The 24,148-nt window shown below is 32.7% G+C and overlaps 1 protein-coding gene across 2 annotated transcripts in view; it reads right to left on the bottom strand.

The window, feature by feature from the left end:
• The window catches only part of LOC123714016 (orexin/Hypocretin receptor type 1-like), a 105,245-nt gene that overhangs the window by 24,432 nt on the left and 56,665 nt on the right, over positions 1-24,148 (bottom strand). Inside the window, exon 2 of one of the 2 annotated variants that reach the window (XM_045668009.1) lies at positions 8,759-9,443. In XM_045668009.1, coding sequence (XP_045523965.1) covers positions 8,759-9,367 — 609 coding nt within the window. In that variant the 5' untranslated portion in view covers positions 9,368-9,443. The remainder of the gene's footprint in view (positions 1-8,758; positions 9,444-24,148) is intronic. The other variant, XM_045668010.1, reaches the window with a different exon arrangement.

Raw genomic sequence — 24,148 nt, 5'->3', positions numbered from 1 at the left:
TGTAACTTAACGTCAGTTTTGTTTCTAGCGGTGAAAAAAATAGAAATTTAAAATATAAGTCTTTCCTCTTTATGATATAAGTATTAACAAGTAGAGAAGCTGAACGGACGAAATTAGGTTGACAATTCTACAGCTTCACGAAAGCTTTATATATATATATATTTCATGCAATATCGTATAGAATGAAAACAGTCTAGCGACTGCTGTAGACATTTATAACAATGGTCTCATAAGAAAGTGACAAAAGTGTATTTAATTGCTACCTTCATATTCAAAATACAACATTAGGTTAAAAGTAATGAAGAGTGATGACAATAGTACTTCTCTTGACACTTAAAAGATTATCACTAAATCTTTCTGACATATGGTTAGTGATAGGTTCGTTTTATTAACAATGAGAAAGGTTATCTGATGTAAAGTGATACTGCCGACCATAGACACTTATCTTGCCAGACGGCTCGCAAGTTCGTTGCCAGTCTTTTTCTTGGTATGCTGTTTTCTTGAAGACCTTCTTGTTTTTATCAGTGAAACGTTTTGTGGATATATCAAATGTGTTAATTTTATGTTTTTTTTTGTTTTATACTTTTAGAGATGTATCTGTCAAATTGGTTCGGAAATTCATGGGTGGGCAGCAGGTTCCACAACGTGGTGGTGCGTGGCATAAACTGCCTTAAAAACGCTCAGTTGTGGAATATGTGTACGGGGTACTAAGGGTGTTCGGAATATTTAGCCTCGACGTCCGACGATGAAACTCAGTTGCAGGTTTAACCCGAACAACTCTGAACACTCCATGGTAAAAGCAGATGCATGTATCCACATCTCTACGCACTGTCAAGGGATCAAGTCGCCGGGGAAGGAACTGGACAGGTCAGTTGGTGTTCAGCCTGCGACTGACACACCCCGTGAATTATTACATATTATCCAATTCTTACATCATATACGTATAGATCAAATCAACTATTTTTCAGTTAACATATATTTTCAGATGATATTGTAAAATATTTCTATAATTGGCTAATCGTGTATAGAAAAACTTTTAAGTGGCCGTTTACGAGAAATTACAATAAAATTAGGTCAAAGAAGTTCCCAAAGTAGTTCAAACAGGTGCAAATACATAATAAAAGTTTAGAATTTATTACACAGTATATTACAAGTTGCGAGTTACTTTAATATATGGCTTCATAACTCGATATATAATTTAAAAAAAATATATATGTGGCGCTACATTCTTAATAGGTCTGGGCCACAGATTTCTGTATTTAGACTGCGAGATAGTTACACAAAATATTGGGTCATTTGTACCAGTACCAGTTCTTCAGGAGTCTTATGACGCAATGAAAATTATTAAAAAAAACATAGGACGTGACGATCCCATCGCCCACTAAATAAAAAACTTGGCGTTTAAAAGAGTGGCGGAGTGTTTATTGCCAGTTCTTGTCTTCCGTTCTACACCCTTGATAGGGGAACTGGCAGTAAATGTAAAATAAGAAGCATTTCATATACATTTCTGTTTTTGACGTTCATATATATACATTGTGTTACCTGTATATAAATGATTTTGATGTTTTTTGAACATGTGAAATAACCTGCAACAGAAGTTATTTGAGGTTAGGTAAATCTAACGCATTTAGTATCTCGTAATTAACCCGTTGTTTGCTGGTAATTTATTTTTCTGCTTAAAATAAAGTTCTAATATTTTTTTTTGTAATAATTTGTCATACATTTTAGATAAAAGAGTTTGTAACATATACCTATATTGCGCTGGTTCCGGTGGCCCAATCGCGTAGGCAATTGTTGAACTCATCGGATTAATTACGAGTGTCAAACGATTTGTTCCAGAAAATTCTAGTATTTTCTGATAGCCCAGATATATAGATATAGATAGATATAAAACAAATAAGAGGCGACAGTGTCATGCCGTCCTTCTCCGGTGTGACTTACAACGTACGGTGGACGTTTAATTTGCACATACATATTCCATTGGTGCACAGCCGGGGTTCAAACCTACCTTAGAGATAAGGGATTTCCCAGTCACTAGGCCAACATAAACAAGCACAGATTAGATTTATGTATTAAATTTCATTCATTTATGTATTGGTTATTTTTTACGTGAATTTATTATTTATTTTATATATTTACATATAAATGTGAATATTAATATATAATCAACAAAAAACCACACTGGAAAAACAAATATACTTGTAGTAATGAGCTTTGATCCAATTTATGTCACCTGCCACCGCAATAATGTTTTATGTTGGTCAACAAATGTGATAAATTAGATAAAATATTAATCTGGGAAAAGTGATTACTAGATTGCAGATTTTCCATTACAGGTGAGTCTTCTAATTAAAAACAACTGCGGAGGGTTATATTTGAGGTCAGTTTTAATTATTGAAAAAAAAACCTGACTCCTAATATTCACTGGATCCTGTTAGCATGGAAGGACACGTAATCATCAGGCAATTCCTGATGCAGACAGGCCGTATGTATGTCGTTATAACTAAAGTCAACTAAAGTTCTTTAGCGTTGTATTGACTATTGAGGCATTATATACATGACATATACTATGATGGCAACACAGGCAAAGGGACTTAAAATAGCGGATCGTACCTTGTACCATATAATATATAATCCACTTCAAATGCTACCCTGCTGGCTGCTGCTAACACATCTTCGTAACCAACCTTTTAGTTAAAAAGATGTACATGTTGTAAATTATAAAAAATAAGTGACACTACAAACTTTTTAGGTCTGGGCCTCCCTCAGATTTTTGTATCTGTTTCATGATCATCAATCTAATAGGTGATCAGCCTTCTGTGCCTGACACACGCCGTCGAATTTTTGTGTTCGTAACGTTCGAATAAATGGTGATTGCGCACATAGAAAGTTCATTGGTGCATGGGGATCGAACCTATGTCCTCAGGGATGAGTCACACGCTGAAGCCACTAGGCCAACACTGCACAACAATATTAAGTAAATAATATAAATAATTAAGTTGAAGATCTGGTGCTTTCCTTGCTCAACGACTAAGTATCGCACTGCCCAGGGATCAAACTTTGCAAAATTTGTTTTAATTTTCTTTTCATTAATTTTTAAATTACTATGTAGGTTAAGAAAATTTGTAAATACTGTATGATTGTTATGTTTAGGCTTTAATAAACGATTGCCCCTATATATCTTCGAATTATTGTGGAATCTGAAAAAGGGTCTAACGAATTTGAACAACGAAATTACGCCTACATTACTTATTTTTGAAGATAAATAACCCAAATTGCGATTCGATTATTGGACCCAGGTTTGCGAAATATATTTTCTTTTTTATATAGAACGTTCAGTCAATGACATAAAATATAATAATCTTTAATAACATTTTCTTCGGAGACATATTAGATTGGACGACATATATGTGAAATGGCGTGTGAATTATCAACGTAATTCTCATGTTTTTCCAATATCTTCATTGGAATATGTATTATATTACCAAAGAGGAAATATTTTAGGAAGTGGATAGACTTTGACTTTATTAAGTAGTAGTAACAATTTAGTTTCTTTTTAAAGAAATTCAGTACAGAAGTTCGTTGTCTGTCTTTGATGTTGGTTAAAAAGCTTACAGTCTCTTTCTAACGAAAATTATGAGTCTAGATGGCTATGCCCGAGTTATAATCATCATCATCTATCGTTTGTTTAATATTAAATTTTATTTTGTTTTAATTTACAACGTTTATTTCCTTCCAATAAAATACCCAAGTTATTCAATAATATCAGTTAGTTAATATAGCGTGTTTTGAATTCCGAATCCTGCCAAGTGATTTGGAGTAGCGCTTTGAATTTCGAATTATTAGTAAACTGTGGTGTGGCGATTTGAATTTCGAATTATGTCCAATTGTGCGTTGATGTATTTTTCCAATTACGAATTAATCATAAATTAATATACTTATGTGTTCTGTTTCATAAAATCTATTTTGGCTTTGTATATTGTCTAAGCGTTTTCTGTTAAAATATGGATATTTATAGCTGTAGCATTACTTATAAATAAATGAATAATTTATTTGTTGTTTATTTAGAACTAAGCAAATTTTATTTAAATATAGCTATTTTGAATAATAAAAACTTAAACCGAATCAGACTTTTTAAAGTTTCCCTAAAATATATTTTATATTAAAAATAGTAAAAAGCTTTTTTATCACGTATTCGAGTATACCGGCATAAGCATCAATCCTCCTAGGCATAATACGGAAAGCGTTATTGGTATTTACTCACGCGATCTTCAGATAACTGTGGGTATTCACAACACTGATTACGTGGGTTAGAACGCCGAACATCGTACCTACATCGGGTCATTCGCCCTTGTTTATTGCACTTGTAGAGTTCGGGATCAAAGCCTCAACATCCCTTTGTAACATATTTTTAACAGTGAGTTAATTTGCTTATTAAGTCTGCTGTATATTTAAGAGTTGATTACGGGCATGTGAAATGTGTAAAATTATTAACCTTTTTATGAATATGTTCTCGTATCGGAAAAGTTATTAAACAGTTAGCTATTGATAAATTGAAAGAAACTCACAACACTGTAAGAATTTTGGACACGTTTTGCGTAATCTTCATCACTTGATGCAGCTTATAATGGGAAAAATCGAGCTGGTGGATGAAGTCATGGTTGCAGAACGGGAGTTAACCGGCATCACATCCGCTGATGATTTTTTTTAGACTAGCGCAAGGTACTAGATAATTCAATTTGTCAACAGCCAGCCTTTAGCATTAAAGTTTTCGAAGTGAAAAGAGACAGACACGTAAGTTCATACGATTTAACGTGGGAGAAAATGAGATAGCATGAAATTTATCAATTTTATTTACATATCATTAATTATAAAAACTTTTTATAGTGAAAACTTCTTACTACACTAATTAAAAGTTTATACACTGTGTAATGCTTCCTATCATTTTCTCCCACGTTAAATCTTATGAATTTATGTGTTTGTCTCTTTTTACTTTTGCTTTTTTTGTTTCATCGGCTAGAAGTTGTGTTAAGTACGTTTCTTCTTAACATATATTTACACAATATTACCATGCTACGCAGCTATGCAATAAAACACGTAGCTAGATACTACGCCGTAGCTGTTACGCATAAAACTTTCCATTTTATTACAAATTATGATAAAGCTTTAACCCAGTTTAAATTAATTTAAAGTCCTAAACGAGTAATAAAACGTTAGCCTTATCATATTAAGGCTCAGTTTGAAAACATTTTACTCATACGATAAGATAATGTTTGGTTTATAATTATTGTTAAACGAACCAGACAGAGGTTTATTATTTAATTAATGTGTTTCAATTAATATCAGTGTATTCTAGGAGTATATCTTGTACCTTTGGCTATCTATCAGGCTTGATAAACTATGTAGATACCTCTTTTGCGAACTAGCAAGCTGTGGAATAGACTCCCAGTGTCTCCCCTGGGAGATACAAACACTAATTGTTCAAGGAAATATTATACTTCTCCCTCAAAGGCCAGTAACGTTTGCACTAAAATAGGTGTCCATGAGATGCGATGACTCCATTTTGCGCGTCCCATAAGATCTTTTGCCGCCCTATCCAATAATAAAAAGTAGGCTTATGAATATACCAGGCGGAATTTTGACAGAGTATTTTAAATTCCCGTATACAACGAAGGAAACATTGTTAGAATCCAGCACGTTGAAGACCCAAAAGATACAGAGAGGCTAGATATGTCTGGTCCTTTGAGTTGAAAGTCTTGGGGAAACTTGAGGGCCTGAGGAGGGGCTCCTTACGAACGTCATGTAAAACAGAAAAACTTGGCGATTAAAAAGAGTGGCGCAAAGTTTATTTCAGAACTAGCAGTAAATGTAAAATTAGAACCGTATAATGTATATTTCTTTTTTTTTTTGACGTTCATAAGTGTACATTGTGTTACCTACAAATGATTTTTGACTTTGACTTTGGCCCATCTTAAGGGTGCGTGAAGGTCTGAGGTGTTAGTGGGTAGGGTCTTGATATCCCTCTGAATAGAGCGCTTTGAGAGTAGACTCAGTCCCATTGTCTCTGTGTCAAGTTTAAGCTCCATAGCACGGGCCTATGTAAGCGCATTGTCACCTCATAAAAAAAGGACTGTCTGGATTTATATACACGTAACTAATTAATTAAGTTATAAATTAGTTAAATATTAAAAGCATAAACAAATTGTAAATAATCGTCGCACACTTCAAGTGTGCCCTTAGTTTTTACGACACTCTCCTTCTCGTTACAATAACAAAAGTTTCACTTAGATTTACGAACTAATTACGAATTCGACAGCCCGGACTCCCAAAAAAAACCAATAATTATATAACTACTTTATTAACTTATAATTAGGTTACAAAAACTACATACGTTATCGATGCTAGATACGACTATAATGCTAATATATTTTATTGAATTATAATTTATAAAATGCGGTAAATGTTGAAACAGCAGAATGATTCCTCGAAGCCGGCACACTGATCATACACGTGCCGCGACGTCAGCGGTCTTCTTTAGGGTACCGTATGTAATTAACTCTTCAACAAGTAAAGTAATTTTTTTTTAATCCAGCATCGCAACCCCACTACTCCTAATGCTATCTTAGTTATAAGTGCATGTTTACACAATTAAAGCCAATTGACACCCGGCTTCAAACAATGTTTTTCACATACAATTTAACATACGTATATATAAGTAATTTTAACAGTTTATATTGGCTATTCGCCTCAAGTGTGATGTCGGCAAGGAGAGCTATGACATCTGAGCTCTTCACTAAACTGTTAAGTGTTGCTTAACTAATTTTTACTTAGTTTATTACTTAAGAAAAACACTTTTTAAACATATTGAATCTACGTATTATTATTATAAACAGTCACCGTGACCACGCACGCTGTAAAGGATGCGAAACGTTGGAAAAAAATTAAATTTAAAATGATGTAAATAATTATAAGTTTATAATAATAAACTTATAATTATTTACATCATTAGGCGGAAATAGCTTCAATCCGTTTAAAAACTGTTTTCTTAATGTGTAAAAGCTATGTTAACAAAAGACAATACTAGTTTATTACTTGTTTATATATATTTATATAGTTGAATTGAATCATTTTATTGTTGCCAATCCAGAAAATATTATTAGCACTTATATATAAAGATTTATTTAATGGCGTAAAAAGAAGATTATATTTAGTAAGTAAGTTAGTAATAAGCTGTAAATCTTTCTCAATAAATAATCTCTGGTCACTGAACTTTATTAGCTAATAGTTCAGAGTGCAATTTTCAATTCCGACGTTATTGAATGACGAATGTGTAAAATGTATACTTACTCGTAATATAAGAAAAAGTTGTCAAATAAAAAGGAATTTGTCACTTTCTTGCCTGAATATATAATGAAATAGATACAGAAAAAGGTCAGCATATTACTTGTACCCTATGTTATCGTTTCTCTTAACAGGACTTTTACCTACTAAGTATAACAGGACTTTTTAATACATTTGAATTCAATTATCTTTAGATTCCCAGTCCACGTTTAAATTGTATTATAATATTGTTCTTAAATATGTAATTTACCTCAAATATTTATTTATTAATGTTTTTTTCTTATTCATCCCACATAAATAGATATACACATCCACATAATAAGAATAATACTAAAAATGACATTGAATCTGTCGCACATTGAAGCTGTTAGGGCAACACTGCTCTGTTTGCATTATCTGGTAAAGTTTTATAATAAATGTCGTAAAGTAGGCTATGTTTTTATTATTGATAGATAAGTTAATAGGGCGCATATGTATTTGTTGTTTAAAAGAAAAGCTTTTATACAGTTTTGTTAAGGCCGCAAGCACGGCAGGAGGGAAAACTTTTAAGAGCTTAGTTCTCAAGTGTCGAATTCAGGAAAATATCTCAAGTATGCCGTGATTTAAAAATTTCTTATTTTTTAAAATGTGTATTTAGATTGTTTGCTTAAAAAGCTGTGTTTTTTATTTATGTCTAGAATTCGGTTTAATATTCAAATTTAGAATACCAAGAAACATAATCATATTTTAATTTTTAAATATTCAGAAGAAATTAAATTATGGACATTTTGGTATAGTATAATCATGTCTATAATAAATCTCTTAAATTCAATAAAATTAATTAAAACATGATTTAAGAAATGCATATAATAAGGTAAATTTTTTTGGATTTAACCCAACATAACCTAACCTAATGTAATTCATCGGGAACTGAGACAATATCATTTACATCATGCATGTAATATTATTAGTTTTTTTTATCTATTTAATTGGTCCAAAGCCGTATGCCTCCATAAGATTACTTGGGGTACATGCAAGTCGTAAAGAACGATAGTAAAAAGGTGGAGCCGTAATACGACAAATTTACCCATATTTAATGCAAAACTTTTTCTTTATGTAAATATATGTCGTAGATTCAACGCGATTAATAATAGCAAAATTGGTGTCACTACCGTCATCCGACATTTTTACTTAATATTTTAACACAGTCAGTCCGGCGCAGGCGCCGATCAGAGAGCAACTCAACGATCGATTCTTCGCACTACTGAGGAACTGACTTTGACACATTGACATCTTACAACCTGTAAGATGTCAATTGACATGGTGTTGTTTTATAATATAATCTCTGACAATTATGCAAAACTATTAAACGTGTTACAAGAATAAGATACAAAAAAATATTATATATTTAAATAAAACAGTACAAAAAATCACTCACCTGAAAGTACAGAACAATTCTGCACATAGCAGTGCCAAAGAACCACGTCTCCGTCACATCCCACAACACCGTTGGAGGCAGACAAATCAAAATCACCATAAAATCAGCCACCGCTAGATTCACTATGAAATAATTCGTCACAGTCCTCATTGAGTGATTCCTGTACACCGCGATACAAACTAACGCGTTCCCTATCAAACCAATGACAAATACTATTGCATTTGTCGCTATCAACACCCATTCATATGTTTGAGGGTATATATAATCGTAAATCATTCGAAAATACGCCTCCCTTGTCATATTACAGTAGTCTGGTTCGCCAACACATACCTCTGAACTATTGTATTCATAGTAAATGGTCGTGTCTTCTATTTCATCCTCAGTACTTTCTACATTTGATTCCTCTGTTGTGTTAATATGTATCTTCCTTATATCATTGATAGCCTTTAATTTTCTTATTTTAAAACTATCCGATATCACCGTGTCTATGACCTTCTCACTTATCAAACTGTCCAGGTCTTTGATATAAGTTTCATTTAGTTGAATGTCTGATGATGTAAAATTAATTAGGGCGAATAATATACCGAGGGATATTCTTGTAAGCGCCATTTTGGTCACATTTTTTGTATAAAAGTTTTGGATCGTTTTAAACAAATTCCGCTTTGTAAGACACGAAGATCGCCATCTGTGGAAAGAGGAATTAAGTTAAGAAAAATTCCACAAGTTACAGTTTTGAATGGATAAAACTTCGGTAATGAATGCTTTCAGAATCTGCTTCATTTGTCAGCAATTTGCTTTGAGTTCAAACACAGTAAAATCTAGCGAAGAGGAAAGTAAATCACCTTGTTTACTTTAACTTTACACACGTGCTCAAAGTATTGCGATTCTTTTATTCATTCACAGCTTGCTTATGGCCCAATTTGAATTAAAAACTATCACTTAATTTTATAAACTTACTAGCTGACCCGGCGTTGACAACGTCGTTTTGCCATGCATGTTATTTCTAGGAATCATTTTTTTAGTTTAATGACCTATCTACTATAATAATAAATAAGCGTTGATGTATTTTTGGAGGCTGTATCATAAAGCACTAAAAACAAAAATAGTTGTCTAAAAAATAAAAACAATGTTGGGGTGGACACCCCTTATCACTTAGGGGTTTGAAAGATAGATAGTAGCAGATTCTCAGACTTACTGAATATGCATAAAAAAAATCATAAGCATCGGTCGAGCCATTTCGGAGGCGTATGGGAATGAATATTGTTACACGAAAATTTTATATATACAAAGATTATAAAATGAACTGAAAATCTTTAGCTATAATTCAATCTTTTTTAAGTTCATCAGTTAATTACGCCTCACAAATATGTTGCTCGCTGACCAAGACTCCAGAAAACTATCCGAGAGCCAGCGTGGAATGCTTGTTGGTTGTGCGAGTCGAATACACAACAAAAAGTTATATACAACATAGTTTCATTATGTACTTCCTTCTCGAAAGTCCTACACATACAACTGGGTAGACACAGGCCCCTGAAACACAGTTTTGTCTAGACCAGGGGTCTGGGATAAGTGTGTGTCTTATGTAACCTGTTTTTCACTATAAATAAAATTATTATGATTATTAAGTAAGTTGTTTGTGTATGAAAACGCATACAATATAGTAAAGTTCTTTAAACATTTTCATTGAAGCATATGTTAATGTATGTATTGTAAGTTGAAGACAAACTTATTAATACGTAAAGATTAAAAAAAAAATCGTAAATCTTCCTTTAAAGTTAGAAGAAAGTTATCCAATACTTTCCTCTACTATGACTGAATTTTCACGGCACGTTGCGTAGCAAGCATTTTCGTAAATTAATGTTAGGCGTTCATCAAGTCTCAACTCGGAATAAATTACGACAAAGCCATCGGTATCGCCAAATTGTTCACATAGTTCTTCGGTCAATCAAAATCTTATCTACTTGACTGAAATTGAACTTGAATAGCGTTTATAATAAATAATATTATATTTCGGATTACGACAATTAATTTAACGACATATAATTGAAAAAAAAATACCTAAATTTTATGATATAAATGAAAAATTTATAAAATATCGGTTTTGTATATATATATAAATTTAAATGTTGTTTTACGTGCGACTAATATTCTAAAAATCATTATTACAAAATCTTTCAGCGTAATTTAAAAACATATAACTAATTAAACACTTTCCGTATTGAAAATTTCACGTTAATTACATTTTGATTGGGTCATTAATGCTTGAAACGCTTCATTTGTTTTAAAAATAAATCAATGGTTACAAGCAATTAAGGATTCCAAGTTAAATTAATTATTTTCAAGTTTTCGGGTTTTAGTGATACTCATATGAACACTCACATTGCTAGAAGGCTCGCAAGTGCAGTGCCTTTTAAGAATCAGTACGGTGTTTTTATGAAGGACCTTAAGTCGAATTGGTTCGGAAATACTAGTAGGCAGCTAGTTCCACATAGTGGTGGTGCGCAGCAAAAACTGCCTTAAGAAATGTTCAGTTGTGTGGACATCGAGTTGATACGGGTGGTCTTTTTGGTAATGTACCGAAAGCTGATAGAATACAATAATATTTTTATAAACATATGACACTATACCAGTGCGTAATTATGACCTCCAAATCATGACGTTAATTAGCTCTCAACGAATTTTCAGAGATGTGTGAACATTGTATGTTATGTTCCAGTAAATTATTTGCATAATCCTGATTTAAAGCATATAGACTCTTTATCAGTAATCATAACAATCGAGTATACAGTATTTAAAATTTTCTTCAGCTTTATATTAATAAGATAAATAATATAAAATTAATATAAAGAAAATTAAAACAAATTTAAAGTTAGTCCCTGTGGCAGTGTACCTTTTACGCTGACAGCATATCCTCGCTGTATTGCGATACTTATTCGTTAAGCGAGATAAGCCCCAGCTCTGGGGACACCGGTACTATCTACCAGTATAATCAATCCATAAAAAATATTTTAACTTGACAAGAAACATCTTAATCTACAATGATTGAAATGTAAACAATTATTTTGGCAATAGGCCGAAAAAATAATTCCTTTGTTTTGTAATTGAGAAGTGAGGAAAATGCTTTCAGCTAAGTAAACATCCCGTGTTTTAAAGGGATCACACTTTTCATCTCAATCATATTTTCGTAGTATTTTTGTCACCGGAAGCATTGGACAGATGTTTTGAAATTACAAGAATCGTACAGAGTAAAAACTATTTTAGCATTTTTTCTTCTTGTGCCATTTGCTTTTGAAGGTTGGCAATCGTAGCTTCTTTAATTTTGGATGCCACGCTTGGTGCTTTGTCCAAACCATTGTCTAAGATTCTTCAACTAAAACGTACTGTTAGACGTGTTCTGGTATTTGGGTTTTTAAAAAAAAGAAAGGAAAGATATGTTCAGAATAAAATTGAACTTTTAATTTAATTACTATATTTAAAACGAAGCCAACAAATGTGTGTGCGCGACGGAGGATGATACCGAACTGATTTTCATGTTCCAAGCATCGTCTCACCTCTCGGTGAGAAATGCTGACCAAAAAGAAGGTATTAGCACGTTAGCCGAACAGGGTGCAGGATTATAATATAACAGTACGTCAGTGGCCACGTCTTCTAACTGCCACTTTTCCTTGATTAGTTGAATGAGCTAGCTCTTCATGTTATTTGACCCTAGTCATTCTAAAAGCGAATGGCCTGGTCTGTGAAGGATACTTGATGTGATACCGATACTCAAGTATCTTCACAAACCAACAATGGACGTGAAGACGGACCCAACCGCCGCATCATGTCAGGAAGCAGATAAGACTTTGCTGTTACCGCATCCCGATTGTTGATGGAAACCTGGGGTTTTAGTGCACAATCGCGAATCCCACATAATGCAATACATTTTCCTAAATAAAAAACAAAAACAAGGTTGATGTTTCGTAAGACATGTACGAAATATTCAAGTTTCAGAGAGTTTTTTACTGAGGTCGAAGTTCTGTTGAAATATTTTATATTGCATGTGTAATTGTGTATAATAAATTCCTTTATATTTAAATACAAAAAAAAATGCATCCATCAACTGTTTTTTGTTTTTAATTTATAACAGACGAATAATTTGAACACTATAACGTAGCTGTCAGTCCTTTATAGAACACTTATAATAATTGGTTGATATTACAGATTCAAAATTAGAATAGGACACAGACTATAAACGATATTGAATAAATTTAGATTTAAATTTTTATTCCAAACATAGTATTTTTTTAAATATTTAACTGTATGCTAAGTATTCTTTGTATAGACAATTTTATAATTAAGATGCCTATGTCATTATAAACGATTTTATATAATTATTATTAAAAAAAGTTATATGTCAAACCTGTATTTTCTAATTATTTATGTTCTGTAGTTTTCCTTATTGAGATTTCTTATCTACTTTAATTTCGGATGTTTTATTCCCTCACGTCCGAGGACGTTGGGTCTTAATTTATTGCTAAGGTTACTTAGTGTCACCCAACAGTATTAGGTGTTTCGTGTCCAGTGAAAAAGATATAACAAAATGTACTGCACAGTAGAAATGTGTTTAATGACAGCGTCACTTATCCCTGATTTTCTTTTGTAGATTGTAGAAAGATACCTTTTGACTCTGCAACTTTTACTTACTCACCTGTCTCTTTTCTACATAACGTAAACACTTTAGGACAAAAAAGTAAAACAAACATTAAACCGTAACATCCTTTTCAAAACAGAGTAGTGAAGGCCATTTTCGACCTCCTATAACTTCGTTGTGGATAAAATTTGAAGTAAAGCAGCTATTGCATAAACACGGAATGTTTCAAATATCATTCAAATTAAAGTGTTCTATTTGAAACAAACGATTTTTGAAATGGATAAGGTCAAGAGGATAGATCAGCTAATATAAAGCTTTGACAATCTGAGACAAATATTTGTTTTTAATTTATTTTATTAGTACTTAAGTACTTAGTATACTTAAAATGTCATGTGGAACATGGTGTTCTGGTTGCAGCTCGTTACAAACGTTGTTTAATACAAAAAAAACTTGGCGATTAAAAAGAGTGGCGGAGAGTTTATTGCCAGTTCTTCTCTTCCGTTCTACGACCTTGATTTTACTGGCAGTAAATGTAAAATTAAAAGCATTTAATGTATATTTCTTTTTTTGACGTTCTTAAGTGTACGTTGTGCTACCTATATGAATGAATGATTTTTGACTTAAGGGAGAATGTCCCTTAAATAGGGACTGAATATACCGACTTGGTATTATGGCTCTCATAACTTATTACGGTAGAAGCACTGGGTTGTGAGTCTTGGTTTTAATGCTGGCTATGTATTTGATACAGTATATATTTACAAAAACACACACACATTATATATATAATGTGTTCGTCACAGTGTGCTCGTCACAGTTATATATATATAAAACTGTGACGACCAATCAGAGCATAGCAAATCGAGTGGAGTCGAGGCGTACAGAGAACGCAGGACAGTACTGAGTGTGTATTTAGTGGATTATTGTGGTGATGAGAGGCTGGACCAAGTCTAGTAGATTGTGGTTAAAAGTGAGATGGGTAACCCGCTGAACGATATAACTTAAAGTTTTAACTTTGTTAACTTTGTGTTATTTGAAGTTTTAAAAGGAATCAATCTAAATTCAATATTGTACGATTTCGATTCATGTCATTTGTGCTCGTTACATGACGCCCACTTAACCGTCTAATATTGGTTATTATCAATATCGATGGAGAGACAATCTTTTTCGATATATACTAACTTAAGTAGTTGAATTATATATATATATACTAGCTGCCCCCGCGAACTTCGTTTCTCCTTAATGTGGTTTTAGTTAGCCTTAATACAGTGACACGAAAGAATAATTTCACTGTATTATCGTCACTATAATTTGAATTTGATTTACACTTCGGTCTAAGTAACACGTGGTTGGCTATGCTAACACCAAAAATTAAAAAAGTAGAAATAATTGAATTTCACGGTATTTCGTTTACTACAACACGTGGTAATCATGATATTGAATTGTAGCTTATATGACACGTTTGTCGGTTTACCGTAGCAGTGCCATCTATTGATTACTTACTCAATCCAGTCGAAAAGTATCGACATCTGTTAGAATCTTTTGGAGTTAACAGATAATTGTGACTGTCAATTAATTATAGACAAATAATTTGTAATAAAATAAAATTGCGACTATAATTAAAGATATATGCTATCCTATCTCTTAAGTTATACCAGACTGCTCACGGTGTGCCAATTTAAAATCGGTTAAGTAGTTTAGGATTCCATCGCGGACAAAAATCGCGATAGGAGATTTATATATATTAAGATTGCTCTTGGTACAGACTTCCTGAAACACTTTCCACTTTCATATCAGTTTCGACTAAACGATTATGCACCTTATAAACTATGCCCTTATACAGTATAAGGGTGATATTATTTGTTGTTTTTTTTAATAGGACAGGAGGCAAACGATTACAAAGACAGAGTCAGACAGAAAGACTTGGAGCGAGGTGAAATAATCAAGACCGAACGCGAAGGAACACCTATAACACATTAAGTCAAGTCAAGAAAAATGAGCAGAAAGGCCTCATAGCATAGCGGTCTTATTAAGTGTCCGCTGATACCCTAGCGGGGTTCGAATCCCGGTTCGAATGCAAGCTTTAAATTTTCCGGCCTTTGGTCATGGAGGGCATAGCTAACTTTCTATTGTATAGTATGCAGAGGACAGAATTTACAAAGGAGACTGTGTTTTAGATTGGATGTATCAAGATGTTCTAGGCCGAGGATGGAAATTACAAGGTCTAGTAATAAAATGTCTGGCGAACCCCGAGGGCCCATATTAAGGGCGTGTAGGGCTGAGGTGTTTTTAGCGGGTGAGGTCACACTACCTCTCTGAACTGCCCTCTGCGGGCATTAAGTGTAGACCCAGCCTAATAGTCCCCGCGTCAAGCTCGAAATGTCAAGGCACCTAATAAAGGATTACTGCCGCCCAGAGGTTATTTTCGGAGTAATTGTCGCCTAAAAATAGAGACGCCAACCAAACATAAGTTTAGGTAAATAAAGTTATATGGTAAGTATATAATTCAAATGTATTCCAGAATTGCTATCGTATCTTAAAATCTGTATCATCAATACGTATAAATTGTTTCGTATATATTCCCGATTCGGGCATTAAATTTTATCGTGCTGAATTAAGCTCCTCTTATTCTTTATTGGTTAAATAAAACAGATATACACTAGTATGAGTTTGTATCGTTACTGTACGAAATACATTAAATACGTTACTACGAAACGAAAACGTTTTTCGTAATTTTGAAATGTATGGGAGGTTGAGTCGAAGTATATTATTCAGTCTGAGCAGTTTTGGCTTCAGCGTCCGACTCATGCTTGATAGGTTCAAGGAACATAACAGATTTATTCTTGATTGAGCTATAAACATGTTCAAGAATGTACCCTGGTCCTAGAAGGACAATCTAAGAAACCTAAGCTGAGTGTAGTTTTGCTGATAATTTACGACATTAATGGTCGTACACTAAAAGTCTTATTTAGTTAGAATATTCCCGTATTCCTAGTGGTTTAAACGTGTGACTCTCATTCTTGAGGTCATAGTTTCGATCTCCGGCTGTGCACCAATGGACTTTCCATGTGCGCATTTAACATTCGCTCGGGAGGAAACCGGCTTGTTTTAGAAACAAAAAGTCCATGGCGTGTGTCAGTGCCAGTCTATTAAATTGACAAATGATTATGAAACATACAGCAAACTGCCTAGACCTAAAACGGTTATAGCTCCACTGGTTTATATTTATATAAGACAATCTAACTATCAAACTAGACACTATGTAATATCTCCAATATTACAGTACAATATTACGTATACAGACACGTTACACGTTTTATTTATGACAGACTATATACCATCTTTCTCTACTATCTTTTAATGAAACCCAACATTATATGTCTTTGCGATGGCACAATAAATTAGAAAGAAGACGGAACTTACAGTTGCCTCTACTTAAAGTCTTAATGAATAATATAGAAATAATATTAAAATTTAGAATTATGTAAATAATTATAAGTTTTTAATAATAATACATAGCTTTAATCCGTTCAAAAAGTGTTTTTCTTAATGTGTAAAAGCTATTTTAACAAAAGACAATACAATATAGAAATAAGCAATCCAAGTCATCTTCAACTCGGTTTCTTTGTACCTAGGGGATATGTGTGACTGCGAAGGCCTAGGTTATTTGCGATACCAAGGGCCGTTGATACCAAAACGTTGCACATACTGAATTTTGTCTCCGAAACTATCGACATCTAGTCCACAGTAGCGATACTGTGTATCTTATGTATTTTAATATATATGAACCTTCCTGTCCGGTCCTTACATATGAAATGGGCGTTTAATAGAATATATTAAAGTAATCAAAGTATGTACCATTTATATCTATGAATTAGTTCATTTATCCCTTTACTAAAAAAAAACATTCGTAAGGGAATTAATAAAATTCTTGAATGCTTGTCCCCCTTATTCCAAATTTCGAAAAAAATTGCAATCTGTTGGATAAAGGTCCGAGGAGTACGGTGGATGTCTTAGATATTCCAACAATAATATTTTGACATTATCGTATTGGCTTATTATAAGAGTATGTATTTTTGTGAATACATAACTGTATCGATTTGAACAACTCTAAACTCTTCAATTCTCTTATTTGCTTGTCCTAGAAATCCAGTATTGATTTCTTTCATATTTCAGTCTATAAATATAGCCATAACGATATTGGTTCGATTTAACGCATACTAACTGTACTTTCGGGGCTCTTTAAATCGTCAAGAAAAAGCTATTTATTTTGCGACTTAGTCTCGCCTTATCTGTTTGAATTATGTATTAGATTCACTAAATCAAAAGAAAGAAATAACGACTAGACTGAGTACTTTTACAATTATCTTCGAATTCATTGAGCATTATTACTGTTAAATGCTTCGTGTTTGCAATATTTAGTATATATAGTTCAACTCTAGATAAAACGATGTAAAATTGTATTGCCTAGTGTACGCACAAAGCATGCCCATCAGATCATTAGATGGAGTAACATTATAGCCGTGTAAATAAAGAATGTGTGCGTGTCTAGTACACGTAAGAAGCGAAACTTCTTTATGACCTTATTTTTTGTAAAATGATATACTATATGCAACTTTACAGATATTGGTTAAATCAAATTAAATTAGATAAAATTTAACAAAAGGCTTTCATTAATATACTACTTCCAAGTGCGTTAAATGTTGATTTGATTGGGGTTGGAGGATCCTGTTCGTTTCAGATTGGTTTGGAAATTCAAGATTGATTGACAAAATTCTATAGATTTGGTTACACGAGGATTTTTTTAGAAATTAAAACATTAAGGCGAAGGAAAATAAGAAGAAATGTTGTACATTTCACCAGAATATTTTTCAGTGACATTAAATTTTTATATCAAAAGTAGATTATACATTATTGTATCATATTAGCTGCCTTAGTAATTTTTTTCTATTGTAATTTTCGCCTACAGTTTTAGTTGCTACATACTAATATTAGGAATATTTTGCTATGTTACCTCATTTTTTCTCCATAAAAACCTTCCTCAGAGTTCAAAATGTAAACAAAAACCACTGGAAAAGGTCAAGCAGGCTTCAACTGTTGCGCTTATTATATGTTGGGATCCATATATATATATAGATTACTAAGCCAAATCCTTAATTATTTCGAAAATAAATACATATATAAATATACTAAAAAATTGAAACTTCATCAGATTCACTTCAGCTGATTTGTGAATCTAAACAATCCAGGGCGTCACCCAAACGCATACAAAAAAAATATTCAAATCGGCCCAGTCGTATAAGAAGAGTTTAGTGTCATACACATACGTTCAGTAGATATATAAAGATCCTTAAGAACCTTGACTTACGTTACACAAGCTTATTTGACTCGAGTGTCGAGTCGGGGTAAGGAAGAGAATGTAAAAGAAGCCATGGCACATGCGCACGGGCATACTTCGACTAAGTGATACAGCTTATATAAAATCAGTGAAGTGAATTATAGTGAATCAAGTAATTAATGGAGTGTTAGATTTCTTATCTTTGATCTAGTAAATAAATGTATCCATAGTCCATATCTCTGGTATTTTCAAACGTGCAAGTCACAAATTCTTTAAATGAAATAAATAATTCAGTGGCGCTACAACCTTTTTAGGTCTGGGCAGATCAGCCTTCTGTGCCTAACACACCGTCAACTTTTTAGGTCTAAGGCAAACCGGTTTCCTCGCGCTGTTTAACGTCACTTACGAATGTTAAATGCTCACATAGAAAACTCATTGGTACAAGCAGATCGAACCTACCTCAGGGATGAGAGTCGCGCGCTGAAGCCACTAGTCCCACTGCGAGTAAAAAACTTTAAAACTGACTAAAAAGCGAGGTGTTGACGTCTTACTATCTCAACAGTTTAGCGATTACAAACTGATGCCATGCAAGATTTATCGAGTCCGAAGCGTTGCCAAAATTAGTTCATAAAATTTTACGATACCAGTTATCTAAGTCATTTACATTTATATAACAATATTTACTGATATTATGTGATTTCGGGATTTATGGGTTATATTTAGTCCCGTAAGCCACGATTAGGGACAGATTGATTTTGTATATTGTATACGGTAGTCTTAGGTGTTTGGGATTACCTCATCTGCCGTATCTAGATACTATTTTCATCCTGCAGAAGAGAGTCATTTGTGCAATCTATAATTTAAAATGTAGGGAATCTCTGAGAGATAAATTCAATTCAATTAATACTTAATAATATTACAATACAATACAATAATACTTAACTTTACCTCGCAATATATTTATGAAAATAGTAGGTATGTATACAAAAATAGTGATTAGTTTAATAGAATAGAAAATACGTATAATGTTAATTCTCGGAACAAACGCAGGCTGCAATTTCCGCGTACTAGACTATAACTAAAGTTAGTCATAATTTTTTGGGAAAAAGGATACTTTTCTCGAATCAAATCTCAGAGGCTCTTTTATCTCTGCCTTTAAATAAATTTAAGAAAAGCTGTGTTAAAAGGCTTAATACAAAATTAACGATTATTTAGTTGATAAAAGGGCCTAATTAATTTGAGATATTTGTTTAAAAATAAGTGTTTGTTTGCCATCGTTATTTTGTATGATGTTTAAGAGTACCGAGAGTTTTTTACGCCGGCTTTTTCTCTCAGCCGCTGTCTTCTTTAGCGATGAGTAGGGATGTCTACTGATTCAAAATAAATTACGTGGAATAAGTCAAACAAAAATATAATAAAACCAGAAATTATGTCAATAAATTAATAAATAAAACTAAAAATAAAACAATTAGAATCAATATAGAAGCTAATAAAAATAATCTAAAAAATCTATGGGACATATTAAACCAACTAACAGGAAAAATTAAAACATCCATGGACGTAGCTATACAAAACGCATTTGCAAACCAAAATATTACATGTAAAGATATTGCAAATAATTTTGCAACTTCCTTCCACAATAGTATTAGTAATATAGCAACCAACTGTGTAAATCCACTGTTAGATAAAAGCTCCTACCAGCATACAGAAAATACTAGTATGAGATTTCAGTCAGCAGACCCTAAATCAGTTGCAAAGATAATTAAATCATTAAACGACAGAAAGTCTCCAGGTGCAGATAAAATACGAGCTATGGATATTAAAACATTATGTAATAAAATCAACGTAGTCATAGCTAACCTTATTAATACGAGCATTTATACTGGAAAATATCCTAACTTACTAAAAACAGGCATAGTTCGACCAATATACAAAAATGGTAGCAAAAAAATCTATAATAATTATCGTCCAATAACTATATTGCCAACAATTAACAAAATAATAGAAAAATACATATGTGGACAAATTCAAAATTATTATAAAAAACACAATATTCTTTCTAACAAACAATATGGATTCCAACCAAATAAAAATACCACACAATTGCTATCCGCATTCACAGACCACATTTATAAACATTTAAATAAAAAAGATCATGTTCTAGTAGTGTTTATTGACTACAGTAAGGCATTCGACACATTAAAGCACAGCGTAATCCTGCAGAACTTAAATGACTGCGGAGTACGAGGAAACCTACTCAAGTGGTGTGAAAACTATCTGCAAGACAGAACTTATCGTGTTAAAGTGTGCAACGAAGAAAGTTTTCCAATATCTATTACAGAAGGTACGGCTCAGGGCTCAGTCATTGGGCCTTCACACTACCTTACCTATGTTAACACATTACCTAACATAATAAAGTATTGTCAGATATTCCAATTTGCAGATGATACATGCCTAGTAGCTGCAGGGCCTAACATCCAAGAAGCAGAAACAAAGCTACAATCTGATTTCGATACATTGGCTAAATGGTCCCACGACGTAGGACTTGTACTAAATCCTAACAAAACAAAGTTCATGCATATCCGATCCAGTCACAATCTAAATTCACGTACACCCATCTTAATCTTACACAACCACACATGTGCACATTCTTATAACTCGTACCCCAATAGCTGCAACTGCAACGCTTTAGAATTAGTTCATAACCATAAGTACCTGGGGCTTACAATAGATGACCGAATGTCCTGGAAAATGCACATTAATTCTGTCTGTGATAGGCTAAGAGCGATACTTGCCAAATTCACTTTAATAAAAAATAAAATACCACTTAAAACTCTGCTACTATTATACAAAGCACTAGCCGAATCCATTATAACATATGGACTTACAAGTTATGGGAGAACATGCAAAACTTATCTAAATCAAATATTTGCAATACAAATACGTATTTTAAAAACAATTGCTCCCTTAAAATTAAAATCACAATATAAAGCGGACTACAGAAAGCTATTTGCATTTTTCAAAATTATACCTATACACGAGAAAGTACAACTAGGATTATTAAATGAAAACTACTTTACAGAAAATTACCTCAAAACAATTAAAACTCACTATCACTACTCAACACGTAGAAAATTAAAAAACGAATTTCTATTACCCAAATACAATAATTTATATGGGAAAAAAACATTAGATTACATTATTCCAAATTTAATAAACTCGATACCAGCTACACTTCTTACGAATATAACAAGAAACAATATTAAATTTAAATTAAAAAAATACTACATAAGTCAAACAATTATAAATTATGCATAACATAAATTATGCCATATACGTCATTAAAATATATGTATATATATATATATTCGAATATAGGAACTCATCCTGTATGTGAATGAGAATTCTCGACAAGAACAGGTTTCTTGCATCGGCTATCTATGCGCGTCAGTGTTTAGATGTGTTTATGACGTTTTACGTGCAATTTTAAATCGTTTGAATGGTTTGATTGTTATAAATTTACAGTTTATATGTCACTGGCCTTAGTATATATATATGTGTGTTAATGATTTAATTATGTTCGACGTCCTGGTGGATAGAAAAACTGTGCACAGTTTGTGTTTCCACCACATCAACTACCTTTATATTAAGAACACTTATACAACAATAAATAAATAAATAAATAAATAAATAAATAAATAAGTGATACCTATATCTTATATTCCAAAATAAACATATTTTATTTTTTATTTAACGGTTTCCTAACAAACTTTCTCCGTGTGATGCATATGAAAGGAAAATTCAAGAATAACAAATTGTACCAATGGGAACTGTTTTTGCAAAATTGTGGTTTTTAAATTTCATTATTGTCACGGAATTTAATGATGTATATTTAATAAAAATCAAGTAAGTGTACAATAAGTATAACATTACAAATAATGAAAACAAAAATTTATAGTATGTAGATGAATAAAAAACATAAATTTGAAAATGACTCTGGTAATAAACGTTTATTATGTGTTTCTACAATTTTCTTAACCTATATTGTAATAATAAAAATAATTAAAAATTAATAAAAAGGAAATTGAAGAATTTTAAAGAGGTTTGGTCCCTGTGGCAGTGTACCTTTAACGCTGGCAGCATTTCCTCGTTGTATTGCAATACTTTTTCGTTGATCGAGGAAAGCACCAGGTCTGGGTTTACTGGTACTATTTACCTTTAAATTAGCACCTGTCCAAGGGAAGTTTATAATTTAACATAAGATTCGAACCAGCTGCCCACTGAAGCATTTCCGAACCATTTAGACTTAGAGTCCTTCAAGAAAAGAGTATACCAATTCTTACAAGTTCGACAATGTACTTACGAGTTTTCTGATAATATGAGTGTCCATGGGTATCGCTTAACATCAGGTTAGCTTCCTGCTAGTTTTCCCCTGTTACATAAAAAAACTAAGCTTAATTTTGAGAACTTAGAACACGACTAACACTCTGATATTTTTATTGTAACTAATTATTTTTTTGTGTCGTCAAGTATTTATAAGGCCCTTAGGGTAAAACCGTCCTCCATGTTTTTCCATTTACGTTTCCCCCCGCAATTACGTCATCTGTCCATCTTTTGTAAAAATCATAAATAATACCACCATTTTAACACTGAACTTAATACGATTTATTACGCGCAAACAATAGTAAAATATTAGTTTGCCAGTAAAACATAATATTTATTTATTTGATAAAGCCAATTCTTTTATTGAGCTCATATTTTAAACGATAAGCCAGTTGACACTTAGCTTCAAACAAAGAGCTTCATTTAATTGAACATCCCTCCATCCGCCACCGAACTTAAATCCCATCGAAATTAATAATGTTGGTCATATATAAAAGGCACTCCTGAAATTTGAAATTCACAAGCATTCACGATCCTATTCATGCAGCACAAAGCCTTTGGTTCGAGCTTACCTAGTTAGTTTATGCTACATGTATAAAAGCGGTCTATAAAGCGGTGTATGAGTCTAAACTAGAATCAATTTTTATTCATGAATGATGAAGTCGTTACACAAGTGGGCAAACATATGAGTAGGTTCATATACCTATTAATTGAGGAAGAAACGTCTTAATCCCCACAAAAAACCGTAAAAAATTGTAAGATCAATGTGCTGTGATCCAAGTTGGTTAAGTCCCTGCTTAAGAGAGCTTCTGTCTTAAGTTATGACGTAATTAGCTAACCTAACAATATCATATAGTGACCATATCAAAATTACAAATTGTACTACAAAGAACGGTTCGGTGGCCGTCGATACACAATCTTATACTAGATTAATAAGTCCTGAGTACATAATTCGTTACAATATCTTCTTACCAGGAAGAAAGGCACACAATATTATCAGCCGTAAGGATTTGAAGAAATTCTATTAGGTTAGACTGATGCT

This window comes from Pieris brassicae, chromosome 9 (assembly GCF_905147105.1).
Source record: "Pieris brassicae chromosome 9, ilPieBrab1.1, whole genome shotgun sequence".
Lineage (NCBI taxonomy): Eukaryota > Metazoa > Arthropoda > Insecta > Lepidoptera > Pieridae > Pieris > Pieris brassicae.
This window is presented reverse-complemented; position numbering and strand designations above follow the sequence as displayed.